The sequence below is a fragment of the Echinococcus granulosus genome (assembly GCF_000524195.1).
Source record: "Echinococcus granulosus chromosome Unknown EG_S00124, whole genome shotgun sequence".
NCBI lineage: Eukaryota > Metazoa > Platyhelminthes > Cestoda > Cyclophyllidea > Taeniidae > Echinococcus > Echinococcus granulosus.
The window spans coordinates 98,841-119,213 of NW_020170504.1; the positions used below are offsets into that span (position 1 = coordinate 98,841).

The following is a 20,373-nucleotide window of genomic DNA, read 5'->3' on the forward strand; positions in this document are numbered from 1 at the left end:
TAACAGTTTTCCAACTCCTCTGTATGCTTCTAGTAAGACTGCTTTTCAACTCATGCACCTTATAGCATCTTCATAATTTGGGTGCTACACATCCACACGCATCATGATGAAGTCATTCGTAGACTTCTGTGGTTGTGTTATTAAAAATTGGTAAAAAAACACGTCAAATGTTTTAGTGTTGGTAGAGTACGGGTTAAGTAACCGACATCAATTCCGAAAATGAAGAACACTAAATAGCTTAGAGGTTAAATAAGTCATTCCCAATGTTTTCAACTTAATAACTCAGCATTAGATTATTTAGGTGACTGCTCACCGACTGATAGGACCCAGCCCCCTTGAAGCGCCCACAGCCGTCATAGAGATGATAGACAACCTGCACAACATCCGCCTCGTAGAGCAGTGAGGTGAGACGTCGAAAATCGAAGACAGCGCCATCCGTTTTGAAGTGCTGCAGCGAATAAAAACCACATAAAAATCAAGAGATCCATCCAATAACAGTGGAGAGAAGACAAGGGACTTGCGCAGACGAAGTTGTAGATGAGGGAGAGACAGTGAACCCCTGGAAGGCCCAGTGAGCCTTCCTCATAGGCGACCAACTTTCGGTAGCAGCGTGAGGATGATGCTGGTCTACAATGAGAAAGCAACAATCGGTGGCCAGTTTTGACTTATAGGTATGGAACTGAACTCTCATCTCCAGATGAGATGTCCTTTGCTAAATCTTTCCATTTCAAAGTGGTTCACAAAAACGCGCCTGCTTTCCTTCTTCCTGTGATTTATAGACTACGAGAATACTACATTGTGAGTTTTCCACGAGGTCATACTGTACGCAGCAATCAACAAAAGGTACTTGGAAGTGAGCCAATTTCTTAATTAAAATCAACGCCTAATTTACCAAGCAGAGCGCGCTAAAAAGAACCTCTTTAGTGGAAATCTGAACATTTATGACCTCAAGAGGTAATTCAAATCAGCCTCGCGATCTTAAATCTCTATTGAAGCACTTTCAGTCAACTTGTTTGGCTTACTACTTTTATCAAGAGCGGATGGTCCTCACCTCTTCCAAAAATCCCTTGTACCTCCAACATGCCCTTGACTGTTAAATGGCTTCATCAGCGTATTCATGTGCTTGGTGATGAAGCATACTCAAAGCTAAGCAAAATCATCGACAGGAAGAATGTTATACCAGAGTATCTAGCTTAGGTGAAGCAACTATTAAGGGATACTCAAGAAAATTGGCTAAAGCTTGATAAAAGCACATCAAACTAGTCTTTGTGCCATGGACAAGCTAGAGGTGCTTAAGTGCTTGATGCTCTAATAGGTACACACAAAACTGCCAATTTCTTAAACATCACAGAAACAAGTGGATAAACAAAATCACCTTAATGGAAGGACTAGGGCTAGTTCAAATAATGGTAGAAAACGATTAAAACAGCACTATTTATGTTGTTATTGGATCTAAATGGATACGAAAGAGAAGATTAGTCAGGAATGCTAAAAGACAGATAACGCAGTCATTTTTGTTTTCGACAGATTATCTTATTCTTCCCATTAATAAGAACTTTGGCCTCACTATCGTGTCAAGCGTAGTCTCCTCTTTCGAGGTAACGTTCCGGTCTTTGAATTGGTTGCTTAAATTCCAACTTGCTGTTTCCATCCAATGAAAGTTCCTTTTAAAACACGAGACCAAAAAAAAGACGCATCGTCTTTAAAATATGTTAACAGAGGGATCAACTCTCCCCTTAATTACAGTCAAGCACTTCAGAATGCTTTCCGCACGGCACCACTCTTCAACTCTGACACATAGTCCCTTTGACAAGGTAAAGAACATAGAAAGACAAAAATTGGAGCTACCATAATGGTGATTAGATGAATTGGTTTGTTAATAAATATAATCGAGAATAGAAATATATTAGCGTCAAAATCCCCGAAGACCCTGTTCACACATCACCAGTTCCAGATTCAAGTGTACGTACTGAACTCAAACAAATTGACTAGGCAAATATGGCAGAAGTGATTATATTCTGTTTTCGACTGCGGGCTGAAGCGTACCTGACAGGCTGTATCCAGTATTTTGACTCGAGGTCGAATTTTATGTTTTCAAGGCCGAAATTCGAGCGCAAAGAAACGGGGAAGTAAGTTTGGCAGGAGTGCTAAAATGTCGCAAAACAATTCAATGAAAGTAAAATTTATTTTCAAGAAAATACCCCTTTAAAGTGCTTGTCAAATTTTAGAACTGCCATAGTTTATCAAACCAATAAACCTTTACGAAATTCAAGTGAAAAAGAAGAAATCCAACACTTCGACAATAGTCTATGAAGAAATAGCTTGAAAAATTTTATTCCCAGTACCATGATATTTTAAAAAAGACAAGTTCACAAGAAACACAATGGGCCTACACATAAAAGATATTTTCTGCGAGCGTATCGAGGCAAGTTATTGTAGTGACTGCGATTTAGATATTACAATAAATAAAGAAAGCTCCTCCAACTACTACACCCATTTAATGAATTTAAAACGATTGCTTTTTGAGACACGAGATTTTAGAATAAATCTTATAAAATGCTTCGAACATGGCTGCGTCTGGACAAAAGAAAAAATACGAGCAAATAGGTTTGGGACGGGAAAGCAGTTCGCAATTTTCGGTGTATCCTATGACAACAAAATGAGAGTTTTGAGCGAATTCCATTTTTTCTTGCAGAGAAACTAAAGGTGCACCAATGCTGATCAATTTATAGAGTTCTGAGTTGGATAAAGGACAGACAGAAATAAATGAATAAAGTAATGAATGGATGGAATGTAAAAAAAAGTACGCGAAGAGAAAGGCAGGCATGAAATGTCAAACAAATTAATCACAAGCATATAACCAGCATAACCACACCCAACTCACAAAGACAAGCTTCCCCGGTCTTACTTCCAGCCCATGAAACTCCAACCGTCCACTAATACGACAGGCGGTGGGCGTGTCACAGCCGTGATGCTGGGCCACAGTGATCTCCACACAGTCGCACACCCATTCTATGGCGAAAGCGAAGACAAAGTCGGCAGAGGCAGCCTCATAGGCGGATGGCGGCTCGTTGCGCCCCGTCAGACCGACGCCGCCGGCCGTGCGACTGACGAGATTGATTCGCCGATGCACCACCTCGTAGCCTGTACCTTGCACGCTCCCCAGCGGCGTTGGTTGTACGATGGAGATGGTGAAGGCACAGGGAACGTCTCCATCAGAATCCACGCGACGAAGTCGCAGAACTGACGGGTTCGGGTAAGAAAAAAGGCGAAGAATTGAAGAGTGGTTCACAGAGAAACCAAATGATCGGTCGATTCGTAATCATGGTTGTTTTAGGAGCCACGCAGTTTGGAGTCAATAGGAAACAGTGAATGCCGCCTTGCTGGAGGGCTAAAATCAGGCTGGGCAGACAGGTGAATAGGCCGTGAACGAACACGAAATCGGACGATTTCTGTTCTCAGAGGAAACCCAAATGAAACAGAGGATTGGAGAAAATCAACGGCATTCAGATAAGAATCCTTCATCATTTGACTTTTGACCAGGCATTTCTTACGCGTAGACATGCTAGGCTCCAAGGCCCCTAGTCTTAAAATTCAACAAACGAAGTTATTTATGAAGATGAGAAAACTTCAAGCAACTTTTCTTGATCACATCTTTGGAAGACTACAATTTGGGCAAAATGATTTGTACTAAGCTCTCAAATTTAGCTAACATTTTAACATTGGTCGTTGCCAGAATCTCCGGATCACTTAAGTACGCATTGTAGAAGACCATGTCTCCTTGAAATTTTATTCTAGCCCTTACAATGCAACCTTTTGATTTAAAATACTTTATATTTAACTATCACAGAGCTAAACGATCAATTAGTAGGATGGATGGAGTTAGAAGCAAAGCATACCTCCAGCCGTGGAGCCACGAGGAATGCGAACAAACCAACGACAGACCTTCTGGGTGTAGGAGAAGTCGCCGCACAGTTTAAAGCTATACACCCCGTTGTCGACGTCAAAGTGTGTTCTACAAGACATGGGCAGCAGTCCAATGCGCTAGAATGATGCTAACTTCATGTTCAGACAAAATTGCCCATAATTCTACTAGGGAGTTAATCTATGCGGTAAAAAATTGACCATATAGCACAAACGATAACGTGAAGATGTTAGTTTTGAATTCAGCATAAACCTTTGATAACAATGCTAATGCTTCCGTGTCATTATGAAAGGGGCCAGCGAAGGATAATTCAACAAAAATGCAGCTTACACCGCGGGTAACTGAATCGTGATTGGCAGGAGAGCCAACACCTCGTGTTGCGGCGAATCTGCATTGACAAAAGCTACACACGTGTGGTGTACTCGTGATGGAGGGTTAAATTCCACAACCCCTGTGGACGCCTTCTCGAAGGCGGTGGGATCAATGAAGAGGGGCAAAGTGCGGCTGCGACTGGCTAGCATCACAAAGGGCGCGATATGCAACCAATTCGGACGCTGTATGTCGTCGCCGGAGTTTGACTGCTGGTATCCCACTTGTACACTGAGATTCAGACTGAAATCGCGCCGAAACTCTGCTGAGATGGTCTGCAAGGCAAGCAGACTTGACTGAGTGAGTCCAGCATTGGAGAACAACGCTTGATCCCATTGTATATATTGACTGTATGGACCTCTTCATGCCAACCTTCTCAGCACTCATCTATCCCTTTTGTACGTTGATTTTAAAGCTGCTACCACACTCGTATGCTTCATAGTGCCTCCAGGAATAACTTGGGTACTACATTTGCGACAGTGATAAGTGGACCAACTCCTGGCAAACAATGGTTCTAATTTCTTAAGACGGATGCACTAAAAGAAGAACGATGTGCTATGGATGACTGAATCTGTCGAGGCTTCATACTTTGCAAGCCGTAAATAACCGCCGAAGAGGTACACAGCGATGAAATAGGAATGGAGCTAGTTAATAATATGTATTCAACAAACTTTTTTCACTTTTGAGGCAGTTTTTACGAGTTGGGTTTGAAAAACTAAATGCACGCGGCAAAAAACAGTGGCTGTTCTTGAGAATCACCAGGCAAACAAACCGCTACAACTGTTTGGAAAGAGGACGTGATGGGCGAATCCATTGAAACCTACGAGATGCATGAGAATCCATCCTCATTTTGACTGAAAGTCATTAGAAGACTTGTTTTCTTGCCTTACGGGCGGTTAAAGAAAACACCCAGCTACCTTTGATACCCAAGAGGAGTAGCAATGACGGTCTTCAAAGGAACGGCGGATCTAATCGGTTGCGCCTAACTACCTATCATTTCCTCAAATTCTACCTACGGGATAATGGGAAGAGTTCTACTAATATTGTCTATCCTTGTAAATCGCAAGATATCCTAACCTTTGACAGTAAACGAACTTCCGTGCTTCACTACATCGTCGGGAATGGTTCTCGCGACTTCTTATGAGGTCAGTGCATCGAAAGGAATTATTAGATAAGTATGGTCAGCCGCGATCATATTTGGCTTGTTTAATGTTAATTAATTCCAACTCTTTAATCAAATTTTTGTAACAAATAAAGTGTGGTGAAATTGTAACCACTTTTTAAACATATGAGATTGTTCACATGAATCCATTACAAAGTATCGATATGTGGTCAGTATATGAGCAGGGTACTACGGTCTGTTGCGCTCTTCCCAATTTAATCCATTAAACCCTTACCTCATAGAACCCCGATCAAACCTATCAGACATGATGCGTGTGGTGCTTGAAGAAGGTGCGGTAGCAGGGCGCGCCACCCATTAATTAGTTGAAAAAACGTGCCCGTGACGATGGATCTCTCGATGATAAATGAGCCACATTCGGGAACAGTTGCGAAATTAACGTTTCAGGAGCAACAATCAGTGGTATTTAGTGTTAGTGAAGAAAAATTCCTTCACACCTACACCAACTGGGAAAGTCGTGGTGAGAGCTAGACACTAACAGATGGTAGACAGCTTCAGAGAGTATCTGTTCGTAAATTATTTCGCTTACGTTATAAGAACCCACTGTGCATTTTAGATTACTGACTACCTAAATTGTAAAAAGAAATGCTTTTCAGCTTTTGTTAAATCGCTAAGCGATCGAAAGAGACCTACCTACTACCCCACGTTTCATGCCCAAAATACTACAGTACCTTCGCGTAGTAGACTACAGACGGAATAGTTCGTCAAGAATTATTGCCCCCCTGAACCCCAAACATCAATTATGACTAGAGCTTGTGTACTCATTAAAATACAGCCCAAAGATGCACGAGAAACAGTCAGGACCAGCCAATCGGTTGAGAGAAGGCTCTATTCTCAAAAAACGAGGCAAAACTGACCGTAGAAAGACATGCGCTTCTCATTCTCCATATGCCCAAAATATTTATCCAAGCTCAAAGGGATTATTAACTATTCATGGCATTATACAATCCCATGAGTGGGGGGAAGAGAATTAAAAGGGAAGTGGAATGGCTAAAAACTGAGCTGTTTGCTTCTGAAGATAGCGCTGTATGGAACTAGAATTTGCGATAGTATTATCTCGTTTGGGTTCGCGGATGAATCATAGACGCGATTGTTTCCCTAGATGAGTTTAAGCTTTCGCGTAAAATTATTTCCTTATACTTACATCGGACATTTAGAAGTTGCAAATGCTCAAATCTTTACCAAATAGATTGCCCTACCTTCTACAAAGCACAGACGGTAAGAAATTTTAGCCAGCTGACTTAAACAAAAGCCTAACCGCTTCTCTCACGAACGGCTAATCAAGAGGCTCAAGCCAATTTTATCCACTTACCAAGTAGTTCTTTAATGTACCGATCTCGTTGCTGAATGAGTGACCTCCAAAAACCTCCTTTGATCTAAGATTTGATGTCAAAGATTCCCTTTGTTTAAGCCAAAATCTATCCCTACCCCTTTTTAATGTCTTACCATTACCCATTACGTGCTGCCTAACAACCGGTTTTGTTCAAAGGACAGATTTGATGAACACGAAATTGGAAAGCCTACATTACTCAATATCAAAATAGGATACAGTTAAATAATAAAAACGCCTTTGAAATAATTTAAGAATATTATTTCCGACGTAAAAACACATAAGTCAAACCAGATACGCAAAGGCTAATTAGACAGAGCACCGAGAAAGCGTCCATATTGAAAGGTCGTATTTATGTTACATGGATGCTGTTCTGAACAATGCATAGATTAAATCCCTTTTACGGTCTTTACACGATTCGAAACGGAATAAACCAAGCACTACACTAACGTAAAGTGGGTTATTCTTCAAATACCAACTAGTACCACTCAGGGGAACTGTAATGGTTACGGGAGTCTTCACAACGCCTTTCTCCAAAAGAAAGTGTTTTGAGTGAATATCTTGTACAATTGAAGAAAAACTCAGAAAGGTGTTAATAAATAGCTAGAAAAGTAATTTTGAGTAGGATTTCGCACAAAACAATATTTTGAAGATCGCAGCATTTACACCCCATACTTTTCAAAGTGACACCTACCAATGTAGTCGGAGATGCGACGATCATCAAGTGCCAAAATTTTAGGAAAAAATAAAGTACCCTACTGGAGGAAAAGGGAGTGTTGAATTGATTGTTTGAATTTGGGTAATGCATTTTTAACGGGAGTTGAAAATTGTGACATAAAATTATCTGATTCAAATTCTAGTGAAGTGAGACAAATAAATTTAAAGCTGCATTTTTTGAAATCAGGATCCGACTCTGCTAGAAACGTGGCAAACGTACATGTAAGGAATAAATTTCAGTCATTTGGTTATTAGCTATTTAATAACTTTCCCAAAGAAACTTAACCCAAATGAATGAAATCTCTGGCCAATCAAAACCTTCCGCAGCTCCTCCAAAACTTGATTCCCTATGTGGTGACTACGTATTTGCACAATAAAAATACATTTCACAAGTCCATTATTTAGATTGTAATGAATAGTCAAGCACAGTTTACCTTAACAAATTATGAAGTCGGAAAAAGAAGCTACCAGTAATACTCTAATTGCTTGTCCAACTCTCGGTTTCGGTAACGGACCACTGGTGCTCCGCCATTGCAAATCCGCCAGGTGGTCTGACCTCCGGGCCAGGCCAGTGGCCCCAAGCCCTACTGCATGTCGACAAAACATATTTTGCCCGAGTATTATGTCTTCTTTCAACATCAGGAAAGTCTTGGGGCGCTACCTTGGTGGCAGAAGAAAGCCAGCCCTATATCAAAGGACAACCATTCTGATTTCTACTACTGCATGATAAAACAGCGGGGCGGAAGAAATACGCATGCTGCAGATGGGCGAATAAGTGACAACCCCTAACAAAGATCAAATCCACATCCCAATTAAAGAAAGGCTCGTTAAAGTAAATGGTAGAAGCATCGAATTCTGTGCACAAAACAACGCCCAGGCTACGTAACTGTTTGCTTCACTAAATTTTATCAGAATGATAACTGCGCATTTACCTACGTGAGCCTTTTCAGTCTATTACGTTTTGACCTCTATGCTGCGCCTACAGCACAGCCGCTTACACACGCGTAGCCTCCATAACGTCTTTGGAGATAGCTTGGGTACCACTTTTGTGAGAACAGTGAGCGAAACCACTTCAAAAAAAACCAGGAACTCGAATTTTAGAAGAAGTACCTATTCTTAATAGCTAATTCGGTGAAAACTCAAAGCCAGGGCCATCATTATCGCGCCAACTTTTGGTCAATGCCTTTTACCTCTGTTGTTGCATAATGACTTATAATGGTGGGATACCGGGTTGGAACAATTTGAAAATATCCGTGGAAGAAATTTATGCAATATCTGCATGGAATTTCTGAGGAAAGAGCCATTCGAATAACATCTCTGTGTGTGTAGGCGGCGGGGCGCCATAGAAATGATAAATAAGTAGGTAGAAATACCAGGGAACACAGCCCAATGGGGGCCCTTTACAGTACGGGTGGCATTAATTTGTTTATCTGGATTGGCACATTGATTGTGCTTCTTGAGGACGGTCGCATAACCTTAAGTAATACCGACCAAATGAGTCCTCAAAAAAAGTTTATACTGAGGACAATACAGATAGACCCATTGTAATCGTTGTAACGTCTTTTCATCTTAATTCAAAATCATCGCATGGACTTCTTTCCTATCTAGGGGCAGAGTCTTCATACAGGACCACCTGAACCCTATAGGCATTACTACAATTCCTCCGCCAGTAAATGACACCCCAACTATCTACTATGGCGGGGCATTTATTTATTGCTTAAAGAAGAAATAATTCACTCACAGTGCAAAATTGTGGTTCCAGATGGACAGTGTAGGACATTTTAGGAGGAGCGGACTGGACACCATCATTACAGTGGTGGTAGAACGGTAACCAACCTCGTCGAAGCCAAATCCCACGACTGTGAAGACCCTTGGAGTTCTCCACAATGCATCCAGGACCGCTGACGTGACAGCTTAGTCGCCAGCCTGAAAATCGGCTAAGCTGAGCAAGGCCACCATCAGCCGGGGCTGACGGTGTCCCTGAGGCTCGTAGCGACTCTAGTTGATTAACCGGTGATAGTGGTGGTGATAGGGCTGGTTCGGGTCTGTTAGTGGAATATCAAAGGCGTCTAAAGTGGCCGCAGATAATCGATAAATTACCAGAACTGGTTGTGCATTCCTATTTAGGTTCAAAAGGTTTGTCCAGTTGTGAGTATTTAGAGAATTGGTTTTACCAGTCGCCAACGTAAACAAAACCGATACAAATGGCAATTGTTTGAACCTGAAGGTTAAAGCTACTGATGGAATAGTAAGCAAAAGTATGGTAAACTGAAGCTAAGATTATTTTACAAAAACACTAATTCTACTACTGAACAGTGACTTTTAACGATGGTTCAAAAATTCAAAACTTTATGGTAAAAGTTTGTCTCCATGGCGTGTGATTTCAAAAAACAGCTAAAGCAGAAAAATTAATGGTCCAAACTACAATGGAAGATATTTAGTGGCATAATACCCTGTAGAAATGCAAAAAACAACCAATATAAAGTATTTATGATGATAGCACGATGATGATCAATAGTAAAAAAGCTGAAATCCATAAAATCATTGAAGCATGTAAAAAACACCGGAAAATGGGACGATTTTGCAAAAGACAAATCCCAGTTTTCTGATTGGACACTAATCTCCCCTCCTTTCCCATCGACCAAATATCGGCCAATAGGAACTCCTCCGAGCACATAACCTTTTTTCTGAAAACAATATACAATTTTGAAGGTGTTTCACCGTTGCATGTAGTAGTTTACCAATGTATGCCCACAATACGTTTATTTCAAATCCTATTTTCAGGGGAAATTTTAACACATTTTCTAGTATTTTTATCTTGCCCCGGGCACACGAAGCCTATCTTGTACCGACGGCTTGTGGTCGGAGGGAGATAGAGTTGCGATCGGAACCCACCTATCCTCTGATAATGCCGCAAAAAGTTGACACCCTTTGAAGAATTGAGGAAGCTTGACTGGACATCGGAGAAAGGTAGTTTTGCCTACTCCATATTTACATGCAAATGTAGTAATGGACGGTTATTTTTAATCCTCCACATCAAAGCTTTGGTTCAAATGGCTCAAAAATTACCGCGATCACTTCTTAGAATGTGAAAGGGCAGGACACTATCTGCGTGATGAGGTGATTTGTTCTGAGCTTACCGAAAATGGTACGAACTTAGCTCTTTCAAATAATTTAAATTAAGCCATAAGGATGAGTTTCTCTCCTACTAAAATGTAATACTTTAACAGTTTGTTTAACAATAAGAGCACTGAAGAATCGGCGGATTGTACTCGTGCTCGGCGGCACAGCCTCCCAATCCTTTAATATCTGTCATAGTACTATGACTTCTCGTCACTTCAGGACCCCGAAGGTCATGCAATTTCTGAAGTAGCTTTTAATACGGATGTCGGTTAGTCACTTATAATCCATCAAAGTCCCGTAGACTGTTAAACATTCATCTTTCAAAACGATAAAGCCTGAAACGAGTTTTCTGACCATTTAACTTGTCTGGCCAAGGGCTTGGGGGGGAATGCATTCTGCTTAACTGCTTTTCTGCATAATTTGATGCTCTCGTTACCCGTTTTTTGCAAGATTAATTGCAGTTTTGAAATTTGTGGGAAGATTTCGAATTACAACCCTTTTCATTAACAGTCCCGCAAATTAATTGATAGGCTTAAATTAGATTGCATTTTGTAATTAATGCCGTCGATTCGCCTACAAATACATCTTGTGTCCTCTGGCCAATGTGTCTTTCAAGAGACAAAGTGGGCCACAACATGGTTGACCCTATGGAACCAATCGTTCAGGTTATGACCGGCTGCTTGACATTGACATTTAATTTGCTAAATCAAACCGAGGTTACTGATTTTTTTGCAGCAACAAATGAAGATGTGCCCAGGGTAAAAGAACATTGACCTCGGTAAGTCCTATGCACAACGGCCAGCATATTTAATGAAAACTACCCTTTACAATGGCGTGGGATTTTCCGTGCATTTTACAACTTGCCACTCTAGGAGTAGATCTACACTTCCACGTCCAATTGACGACTAACCGAGAAGTAGCTACTCCTCCTTTCATGTTAAGATAATAATGCCTAATAAGAGCTGGATAACTTCGGACCAAATTAGACGATTATTTCAACTGAACTGCGTCATCAAAAACGACCGGATCAACCAAATAAATCAAAATTCAAACTGACACCAACACGCACCTAATGATGTCCCGCAGAAACTCGTAAGTGGCTTCCACCTGAAAGAGCCCAGCCCCCTGTTCCAAGGGAGTGAGGTGGGAGAGAGGTTTTGCACAGGCGAAGATTGCAGCTCGCCACAGAATGAAGGGCACTCGAAGGCACGGTTGGAACTCGCTCTGACGCAGGGCTGATAGTACCAGAGCTGTGTAAAAGATTGGAAAGGAGGATTAACTTCCTCACATCTGTAATCGGGAGTAAATCGTTTTGTGGGAATATGGTCAGCTCAAGTCCTATCTAAAGGTAATTAATTCCCGATAGTGCAGAAAGCTTCAGTCGATTAGAATATGCATCATGACGTAACTGAATATAAACGGTGACAATTGACTGCATCCATTGCAGAAAGCATCACACGTAGAACGTTACTGAGTTAACGAATCATCGTGTCAATGGAATTTGCAGTGGTGCAATGATTGGTTACGCAAGAATATGACACCCATCCCATAGGTCAAGATGCTCCCGTAATTTACTGGAACATGATTTTAAATATCAGACTTTGAACGTATTTCCCTGAGAAAATAATTTTTAATGGGACAGGGCTACGCTCATTGTCTATTCATAAATGCTCCAAGTTCACAGGACTGAAAAACGGCCTAATGAAGCTATACTACAATCTTCTGAGTTAAGAAAATCGTATCTTGAGGAACCCTGACGCACCTGTTCATTGTTTTTTTTTTCCTTCTACGGCATTTTGATATAATTACCACGAATTTTCTGTTAATGATCAGTCAGTTGAACCAGTGGGTTTCTATTTGAAAATTGGAAGTTTCAGCAAATGGTTTTTCATTCAGATAAACCTGGCAATATGCAAACAGGACATGGCAGGCAGATCGACCACAACTTACAAGAGGCGATATTTCAGTACAATTTTTGAAAATTCATTGAATAGAATTCAAGGTACTGACAGTAACTCTATCTGTACAATGGAAGGTTAACCACATTTTATGTAACTAATTGGTAAGTTAAACGCATGCCGTTAATGTGTAAAGAAGTGCAGTTGCTGGGGTGAAAAACTTCAATCACTAGCCTACTGCTTTTAAAGCGACAGCCGATTCACAAGTAAGGACATGGTAAGGTGAGAATATCTAAAGTTCTAACCGTATTAATGATGCAAAGAAGAGATGAAAGACTATGAGTGTAAACAGCGTGATCAGAGCCGCATGCCTTCCCAGCAGAGGGATTTTACTTTGAATTGAATGCTTAAATACCCAATCTAAAAAAAAGGGGTATATCTTTCCGCTCATGTCAGAACCTTCCTATGCGTGCATAATGAAGATTCTTGAAGGCTTGTACACCTGGCAGCGCACATAATGATTGCTACATCAAAGAATTAAAGAAAAAAGGCATCGGCTGCGGACAGCCGAAACTGAGGAAACTCGGCACAAAAGCCATCGAAGTGGCATCGCATTTTTCGGAAATACCTTAGTCTTCAACTCCAAATTATGCCCAGCGCTGAAGCGAGATCCTGGTTTAATGAATAAAAACAGCCCTGCAGAACTGACTATAGCATTTTTACGATCTGTGTTTTATGATCATGATCTGAGAACACGATACCATCTCTTCGCACGTGTTGCTTTTAGGCAAACGTTCCTATGCAAGTCCCACGGCTTGCAAAATGTTTGTTGTAGACCACTTTCTGGCCTTTAGAATTACTCCCTAAATGAACCTCTCTGATATTCGGTTTGCCCAAAAGAGGCCAAAATGTTTAAGGATTTCATCTAGACGCAGCAAGGAATGCAACATGTGGAACAAAATGAGCATTTATCATATGATCACCTTTCGTGTCCGGTGGTTGATTATAGGTCGCTGGGAGATTTTTAATCACTGAAGGGAGAGTATGGCCAATGGGAGCGTCGGAGACCAAATAAGGGCTGTGTGCTGGGATTATACGTACTCTCTCTGTATATTCGACCCCGAGACTATCCACGCCACCAGTATTCCATTCCCCCCGTACTTGCAGAATCGTATGCCTTGCTGTTGTGATTATCTTCAGGAAAAACTCAGGCACCACACCTTATTCGAACATCAGCCTTGACAATCGCAGATGTTGAAAAATAAACCGAACTTACCAAAACCGCCAGCCACTGAGGGACTGCTCATAGAGCTGCCATTGAGAAGGTCAAACGCACTGCACTTCCATGCCGCGACGTCAGCCACGGCGGCTCCACAAGCCGCGACAGTAAGTCCTATATGCCCATCGGGTGAAGGCCCCCGGGAGCCCCATGTGTAGGCCGAGGGCATGGGATTGGTCAATTCGTTGGCTGAGTCGCTGGAAATGGTTCTGGGGTCAGCAACAATATCCTGAAACAATACGAATCACTTACAAACATGATGCCTTGGGGTTTGATTCGCCGATGATTTACATAATCGCAATGACCGAAAGCGTCTGGGCTTTAGATGCTTCTTAATCATCATGAACAAACCGATCAAAGCTTCATAGACTTAAGTACCTAAAAGTAGGTGAATCAGCCACCGAATCACAGTCACCATGACCGTTCGTAAACAAGCATTTGCACGTACTAACGGAGTCAAGGTGCATTGGAAGAGTAGTACGAAACTTTGCTAAAAGCATATAAGTAACGACGTACACTGTGTACAGTTGTATTTTCATTGTTCTTGTTGTTGCTACAATTAATGTTCCACGTTGGTTGACAATACATGTACTCCATCATTTTGGGGAACAGGAGGGGAGCTACACCTAGAAAGGAGCGAAAATTGACTGAGATTGAGCGCAATTGAAGTGAAAATACTTAAATGTTGAAATTGTTTAGCCTCAAGGAAACATTTAGCTGTTTTCAATTTTGAAACCAGAATGAAAACACCGAATACTTGGTTGGTCTCTCCCTCTGTGAAATGATTCATCTTGGTGATTTTAACCTTAAGACATTTCGCGGGTCGCCTAAATAATGCTATTCAATTCAGGAAGACGCTATCAGTACTTTTCGCGGTTAGGTTATATTTCCAATGCGACCTCCGAGTTATTAAATCTTTCACAAGTTGTTACAAAGATGGGAAAATCAAATATTATCAATGTTAATTCATTTTTTAATTTAAAGCATTTCCAATTCAGAGTCACTGTAAGCAGCCCACTTTGTTAGTTTACAATTCATTTGTGAAGTGCTACAGTGGAACGATCTTAAATGATAATTGGCTTCCTTATCCCTGAAGCAGGGATAAAATTAAATGACACCAGTTTAAGGTAAAGCTTGTTTGAAGATACTTTGACCTAAGTAGCATATTATTCAATTTAAATTACGTTTCTCTAACGTTAAATTCATTTGATCAACTAGAGCCATTTTACAAAGAAGCAGCGCAGCACAATCAAATGGATTATCTCTGTCAAAAGCCAATTCCGCATTTTGAAATAAAAAAGGAAAAATCTGGAGGTGATAACATAATAGGCGACTTAAACATAAGCCACAGAAGTCGAAAACCATCGGGAGAAAGTAAAATCAGTTGTTAGACAAAAAAGAAGGAAAGGATACAGGTCAATGCAACTCAACTCTCCCTCAACTAATCCTGCTATGCCTGTTGGAGAAGTGACAGGAAGGTTTTTGCCTTAGATATAGATGTGACTATACGGGACTTTTCAGACTCCCGTTATTCTGTCGGAATTTCGGCTCCATGGGCTGCTTGTCACCTAACCCAGACTTTCAGACTAGTAATGTCGTTGAAGGGCTCCGGGAATAATTTAAGGGCATCCGTGGTACCGGCAGTGAACAGTTTTAATTCGGAGATCTCGATTGCACCGCTTAGATACAATGCTTTAGCGCTATATTCATGACTATCCGCTGTGGGTGGCTGACTTTGTGGAATCTACCAAGACAAAAATTATTGACCATTGGCTGCTGCCCTCATGTCAAGTTTGAGCAGACATTTAAAGTGAGATCAGACTTGAATGCCAAGTGCCATGTGAAAAATGTACACCCTCCCACTTCGTGAATAGCTGGGAACAGCCAGAATGAGCTGCTAAACAATGAAATGGACAAAAAAAAAACAACGATGAAGTGAAACCAGAATATCTCCAAGGTACTGCTTAACATTAAGATTACTAAGCAATTTTTTGGGGCAAATATTTCCACGCAAAGGGAATTGGCGTAGAATACAGCCTTCAGCAGAGCATCAAAACGAATATTTAAAATTCAATTCGCAATCATGACTCGCAGAAGCGGCGTAAAATCATTGTTCCAGCTCTACTCAAGTCATCTGGGATATAAGCCTCCCAACGCGTCTATTTATAATAAATCTACTTCTAGGGTGGTAATGCCTTATGACACTCTAAGAGGTAAACCAAAGGTAAGGCTCCAATGACTCACCAATTAGACCATCAACAGCACCGCCGGGCGAGCCCACAGTGCCTAGAGCGGGTCCGCCGTTACCCCCAGAGGTGACGAAGGCCACGTTGGTGTGCATCACGAACTGTGTCAGGTGAGTGTAGATGCGTCTATGGGGTGATAGGGGAACAAAATCGGTGCATGACTGCGTGTATAGGTGCGTACGTGCATGTGCGTTTGAGCAGGCGCGTATGTGCGTGGGGTGGAAATAAGGGGAGGAAAAACTCACCCGAAATTCGGCAGAAAGGATTTCTCCCCAAAACTGTAATTGATGATGTCACACTTTAGCTTGGTAGTCCAATTTAACTGAAAAAATAGCATGCATTAGTGTAAACATAATACACATCGTGGAAGTAATGTAAAACTCTCATGGTAAGTCAAGATCGCTCAAATGGTTTCTACAACCCTTCAGGAAAGGACGATGTTCCAACTGATGTTCGCCGACAGTCATGAGGCGTGAAAACAACGCATTTCAGAATAGCATTGTGACCTGAGTTTACAGGGAGGTGTAAGATTTGGTAGGTAAAAATCACAGAGACAAGTGGGGAATATCAAAGCATCAAAGTAAACCAAGTAAACTTTCATATTGAATGTAGGCGTCCAGCCTTCAGCCTCAAGTGGAATTTCCTTAACAAATGAAGTAGTAATTGAATTGTGTAAAAAGTCTTGAGAGGAATTACTGCTAGTTCAGAAAGATGCACGTTAGTCAGATTAAATCCATTCTCCTCACCCGGGTGAGCAAACAGGCAGCGCCGTATACGATACTGGGAAACAACAGTCTCTGCAAGTCGTTGAGACTTATTTTAATTACAGTCCAGTTCGACATTCACAATGATTATAATGCCCTTTTGAATCTTACCTACTGCCTTACTATTGTTCTGCAAATACTTCTGATCTCTAGCAAATAACCAAACCGCAAAGGCAGACGACGTACAGCACAAAGGAGGGACGTATTAGTCTCCATGCCCATCAGATGAGTATCAGCAATCTTGATGCTAACTATCTGAGCTCCAGGTGCCACGCCATTCTGACTGGCTTCTTCTGGAAGATGGGAGGATTTAGAGGCTTCGTCATCTTTGCAGTTCTCGGAGGGCGGAAAGTACGCCGCCGCAATTGCTGCCACATGAGTCCCATGGGAACCGCAATTCGTTACTATCTGGAGAAGGTTCCCCCCGTCAAGAATCTTGACGGTAAAGTAGAGGAGGGCTGCAACAGGGGAATGGAAGGATCGATTGAAGACCCTGATGAAAGCTCCTATGAAAGTAGGCGGGATGACACTTACTGTCATTGCCGAAGTGAGCCACTTGTCGACCAATGCTGAAGTCCTTTAATAACGGCATGTCTGCAAGATTCGTAGGAGTCTCCTCGTAGGGACTGACGTCCACGCATGCACTGAAATAGAAAATAAATCCCTTATCCACTTTGTGCTCAAAAAGTAAGTATTTCTCGCATAAGCTTTCAATCGCATAAATCATTTAATTGTAATGCTTTGGCATCTGCCCCTCCTCAAAGTAACCTGCGCCAAGGCGCCCAATCAAGCCTAATTTAGATGAGGAATTATTAAAATAATCAGGTTTGAGATAAACTTTGCAGTTGTGGAAGTGTTCTCACGAAGCATATAAGCCAACGAGATAGAAAATAAGACTGATTATTAACCTTCTACTCCTGTAATAAAATGTCATTCGAGAGTACAAGGCGTATCTTTGGGCTTAAGGAAAAATTGAGTGCCTGCAAGAAGGCTGTGACCAGGTGATATTTTAATTATGCACTAAATTAAGGCGGAATTGCCGGCCTGCCCGTAATTTCATTTCCACACCGGTTCATATAGAGCCGTAATTATGCCATCGGTCCCTTTCAGTGTTCCAATCCCTGAGTGCATCCACAATAACCCCTTCTGCAATAACGTCTTCAAAGGGTAAAGTAGGGGTTTATGAACCATATCATAGACATGCTTCTGAGCAAATCTATGCATTACCTATTGCAGAATATATAAGCCCAATTGGAAATGTTTAAACTTCTGTACAAGTAACGGGGAAGTCGGAAACTTTTCAAAGGATCCAAACCGAACATCACGATGTATTCATAGAGTTTGAGTGGTTGATGGATTCGCATGTAGGGGGTGCTTTAAATACTCTCCGGAATCAGATGATCAAAGTCAACCCCAAGTTTAAGACAAGGGCAATATAAGTGGGAACAGTCTTGACAGTAGTTAATAAAACAGGCGAAAGCTAGGCTATTAGAGGTTAAGTAAAAGCCATAAAGGAATGCTCCAGGAGAAAGCAAGTGGTCAGATTAAAAATTTTGCATAAAACTGCGGCATAAGACAGCAAAAGGATGCCTCGAAAGGCTCCATATACACATACTTGTTTTGGAAAGGAATTGTTTGGGGAACCATTAGCTTGGATTTCCCAACGGTGTAACTGAATGAATTAGACATCCACATCGATGAAATAGTTCAGTAAAGCACGGGAAGTTTAGTTTACTAAGTGGTGATTACGAAGCAGCAGTGAATAATCCCATCTATGTTGCTCTTGTTGGGGCTAAGGCGAGAGTCACGGTGATGGATTGCATTCTTGCGACGAAACATCTAAGAAGTGGTAGTTCTCCGTTGACATTAAATTCGGCGACTTAGGTGGGGATTCCAAGAAAGCAACCACATTTGGATAAAGATTTATGCACCAAATCAATGGGGACTAAACATGGGTAGATCACGAATACGTGAGTCATTTCATAGAAGAAAGTGTGGATGAATAGAGATGGATGAATAAGGATATTTCGATAAACATAAGGGCTTGAGTAGACTCAGAATGCTTAAAGCCCGAGTTCGAATATAAGAAATCACCTTTACTTACACGAAATCGCCATCCTCGCCCTTGAAAACGAAGCAATCGAAAACGGGCACAAAGTACTCCTGCTGGTCGTTCAGCATGGCCAAAATACGCTCCATTCCCTTCAATGCAGTCAGGTCCTTGGTCTTAAATCGGAAGAGAGGGAAATAGAACCACATTTTCGCTCATTTTGCATACCACTCAGACGAATGCCTCAATGGGCGCACAATTAATATTGGTAAGAGTGTTTACCACAAACATTTGAAAGTCATTGAGAGAATTGACCAAATTACAAATATCTGAAGTTCTAAGTAATAGCAGGAGAGTTTGACCCGAAGTCCAAAAACTTTCATATTCTGTAATTGGATACTGCCAGAGAAGCCGCGTAGTTGCAGAAGCCTCCCTAATGCCTTACCTAAGAAACCCAAAGAAAGTATGTCCCAATCGGCGATGTCCATACTTCCGCTATTTTCCTGGCAGTCAAACTGCCAACCACCTACCAAATGCAAAAGGTACTTTTAGTACCTTTTGACAAACTGTCACCCTTTCGTCGATTCCAGAATGTGGTTTAGTACCTATAGACTCTCAGCAAAATAACTCATAAGGACATATAGCCATTCATTTTCATTCAGAATTGAAAGATCTAAAGATAGCTCAATTTTGAATAATTTGTCTCTCAAAACTAATTGTTATGCGTAATAATAGAGTTTAAACTCGAATGTTGCGCAACAAAAACACCCGAAGTAATTTTTTCATTCGACAGGTGCATTTTTAAAATGGAGTTTGTATAGCGCAATTGATTACATCCTTGTGATTCCTTTTAGCATAAAATTTTAGTAACTGCGAATATCAACGGGGACAAGTGCATTCTTCGAAATGTAACAGTATCATTTTCGCTGCGTGCCATCTAGGGAACATAAAATTAGTACATGATTTCAATTATATGAGTATTCCTTACCGATTTCCATTATCGCTCTTGGACTTATTTAAACGCGAATTCATTTATTTCATAGTAGTTTTGTGATCCCATAGAGACAGATTCTAACGTTTATTTGATTAGTTTTTCATTTCATGCTATTGATAGACAAGCCAAGGGAACGAAAACCGTCTGATATTGCAGGCAAAGATAACTTCATAATCAAAGTAATGCCAGTAAAAAATAGCTTACTTCAGGGTGCAGTAGGAAGTATCAGCGAGTCACATATCGGACAAAAAATGTGGGCAGGGAGAGCTGATTGACACCATCAATAATAATCACTCCATGATCCAGTTACACAGCCATCAAACCATTTTACCCAGTACATTCATGCAGCCAACCAACCATTCCAAACATCCATCTATCCATCTAATAATCCACTTTCCCATTACAAGATTCAATTGCTCATCAGCCCATGAACCACCCATCCATTTATCCGTCAGTACATTAAAACAACTACCTCCTTGACTAATTTACCTATTTGTC

At 41.2% G+C, this 20,373-nt stretch overlaps 1 protein-coding gene across 1 annotated transcript in view; it reads right to left on the minus strand. All coding sequences in view use genetic code 11, as the record gives it.

Annotated features, from left to right (window-relative positions):
- The window catches only part of EGR_08923 (Tripeptidyl-peptidase 2), a gene marked incomplete at both ends in the record, with an annotated part of 36,776 nt that overhangs the window by 9,307 nt on the left and 7,096 nt on the right, over positions 1-20,373 (minus strand). Inside the window, 15 exons of the mRNA XM_024498172.1 lie at positions 314-448; positions 528-627; positions 2,047-2,147; positions 2,885-3,243; positions 3,900-4,015; positions 4,256-4,569; positions 9,263-9,566; positions 11,714-11,894; positions 13,819-14,050; positions 14,338-14,447; positions 16,066-16,193; positions 16,313-16,389; positions 17,018-17,289; positions 17,366-17,475; positions 18,936-19,057. Of these exons, the coding sequence (XP_024347417.1) occupies positions 314-448; positions 528-627; positions 2,047-2,147; positions 2,885-3,243; positions 3,900-4,015; positions 4,256-4,569; positions 9,263-9,566; positions 11,714-11,894; positions 13,819-14,050; positions 14,338-14,447; positions 16,066-16,193; positions 16,313-16,389; positions 17,018-17,289; positions 17,366-17,475; positions 18,936-19,057 (2,661 nt within the window). The remainder of the gene's footprint in view (positions 1-313; positions 449-527; positions 628-2,046; positions 2,148-2,884; positions 3,244-3,899; positions 4,016-4,255; positions 4,570-9,262; positions 9,567-11,713; positions 11,895-13,818; positions 14,051-14,337; positions 14,448-16,065; positions 16,194-16,312; positions 16,390-17,017; positions 17,290-17,365; positions 17,476-18,935; positions 19,058-20,373) is intronic.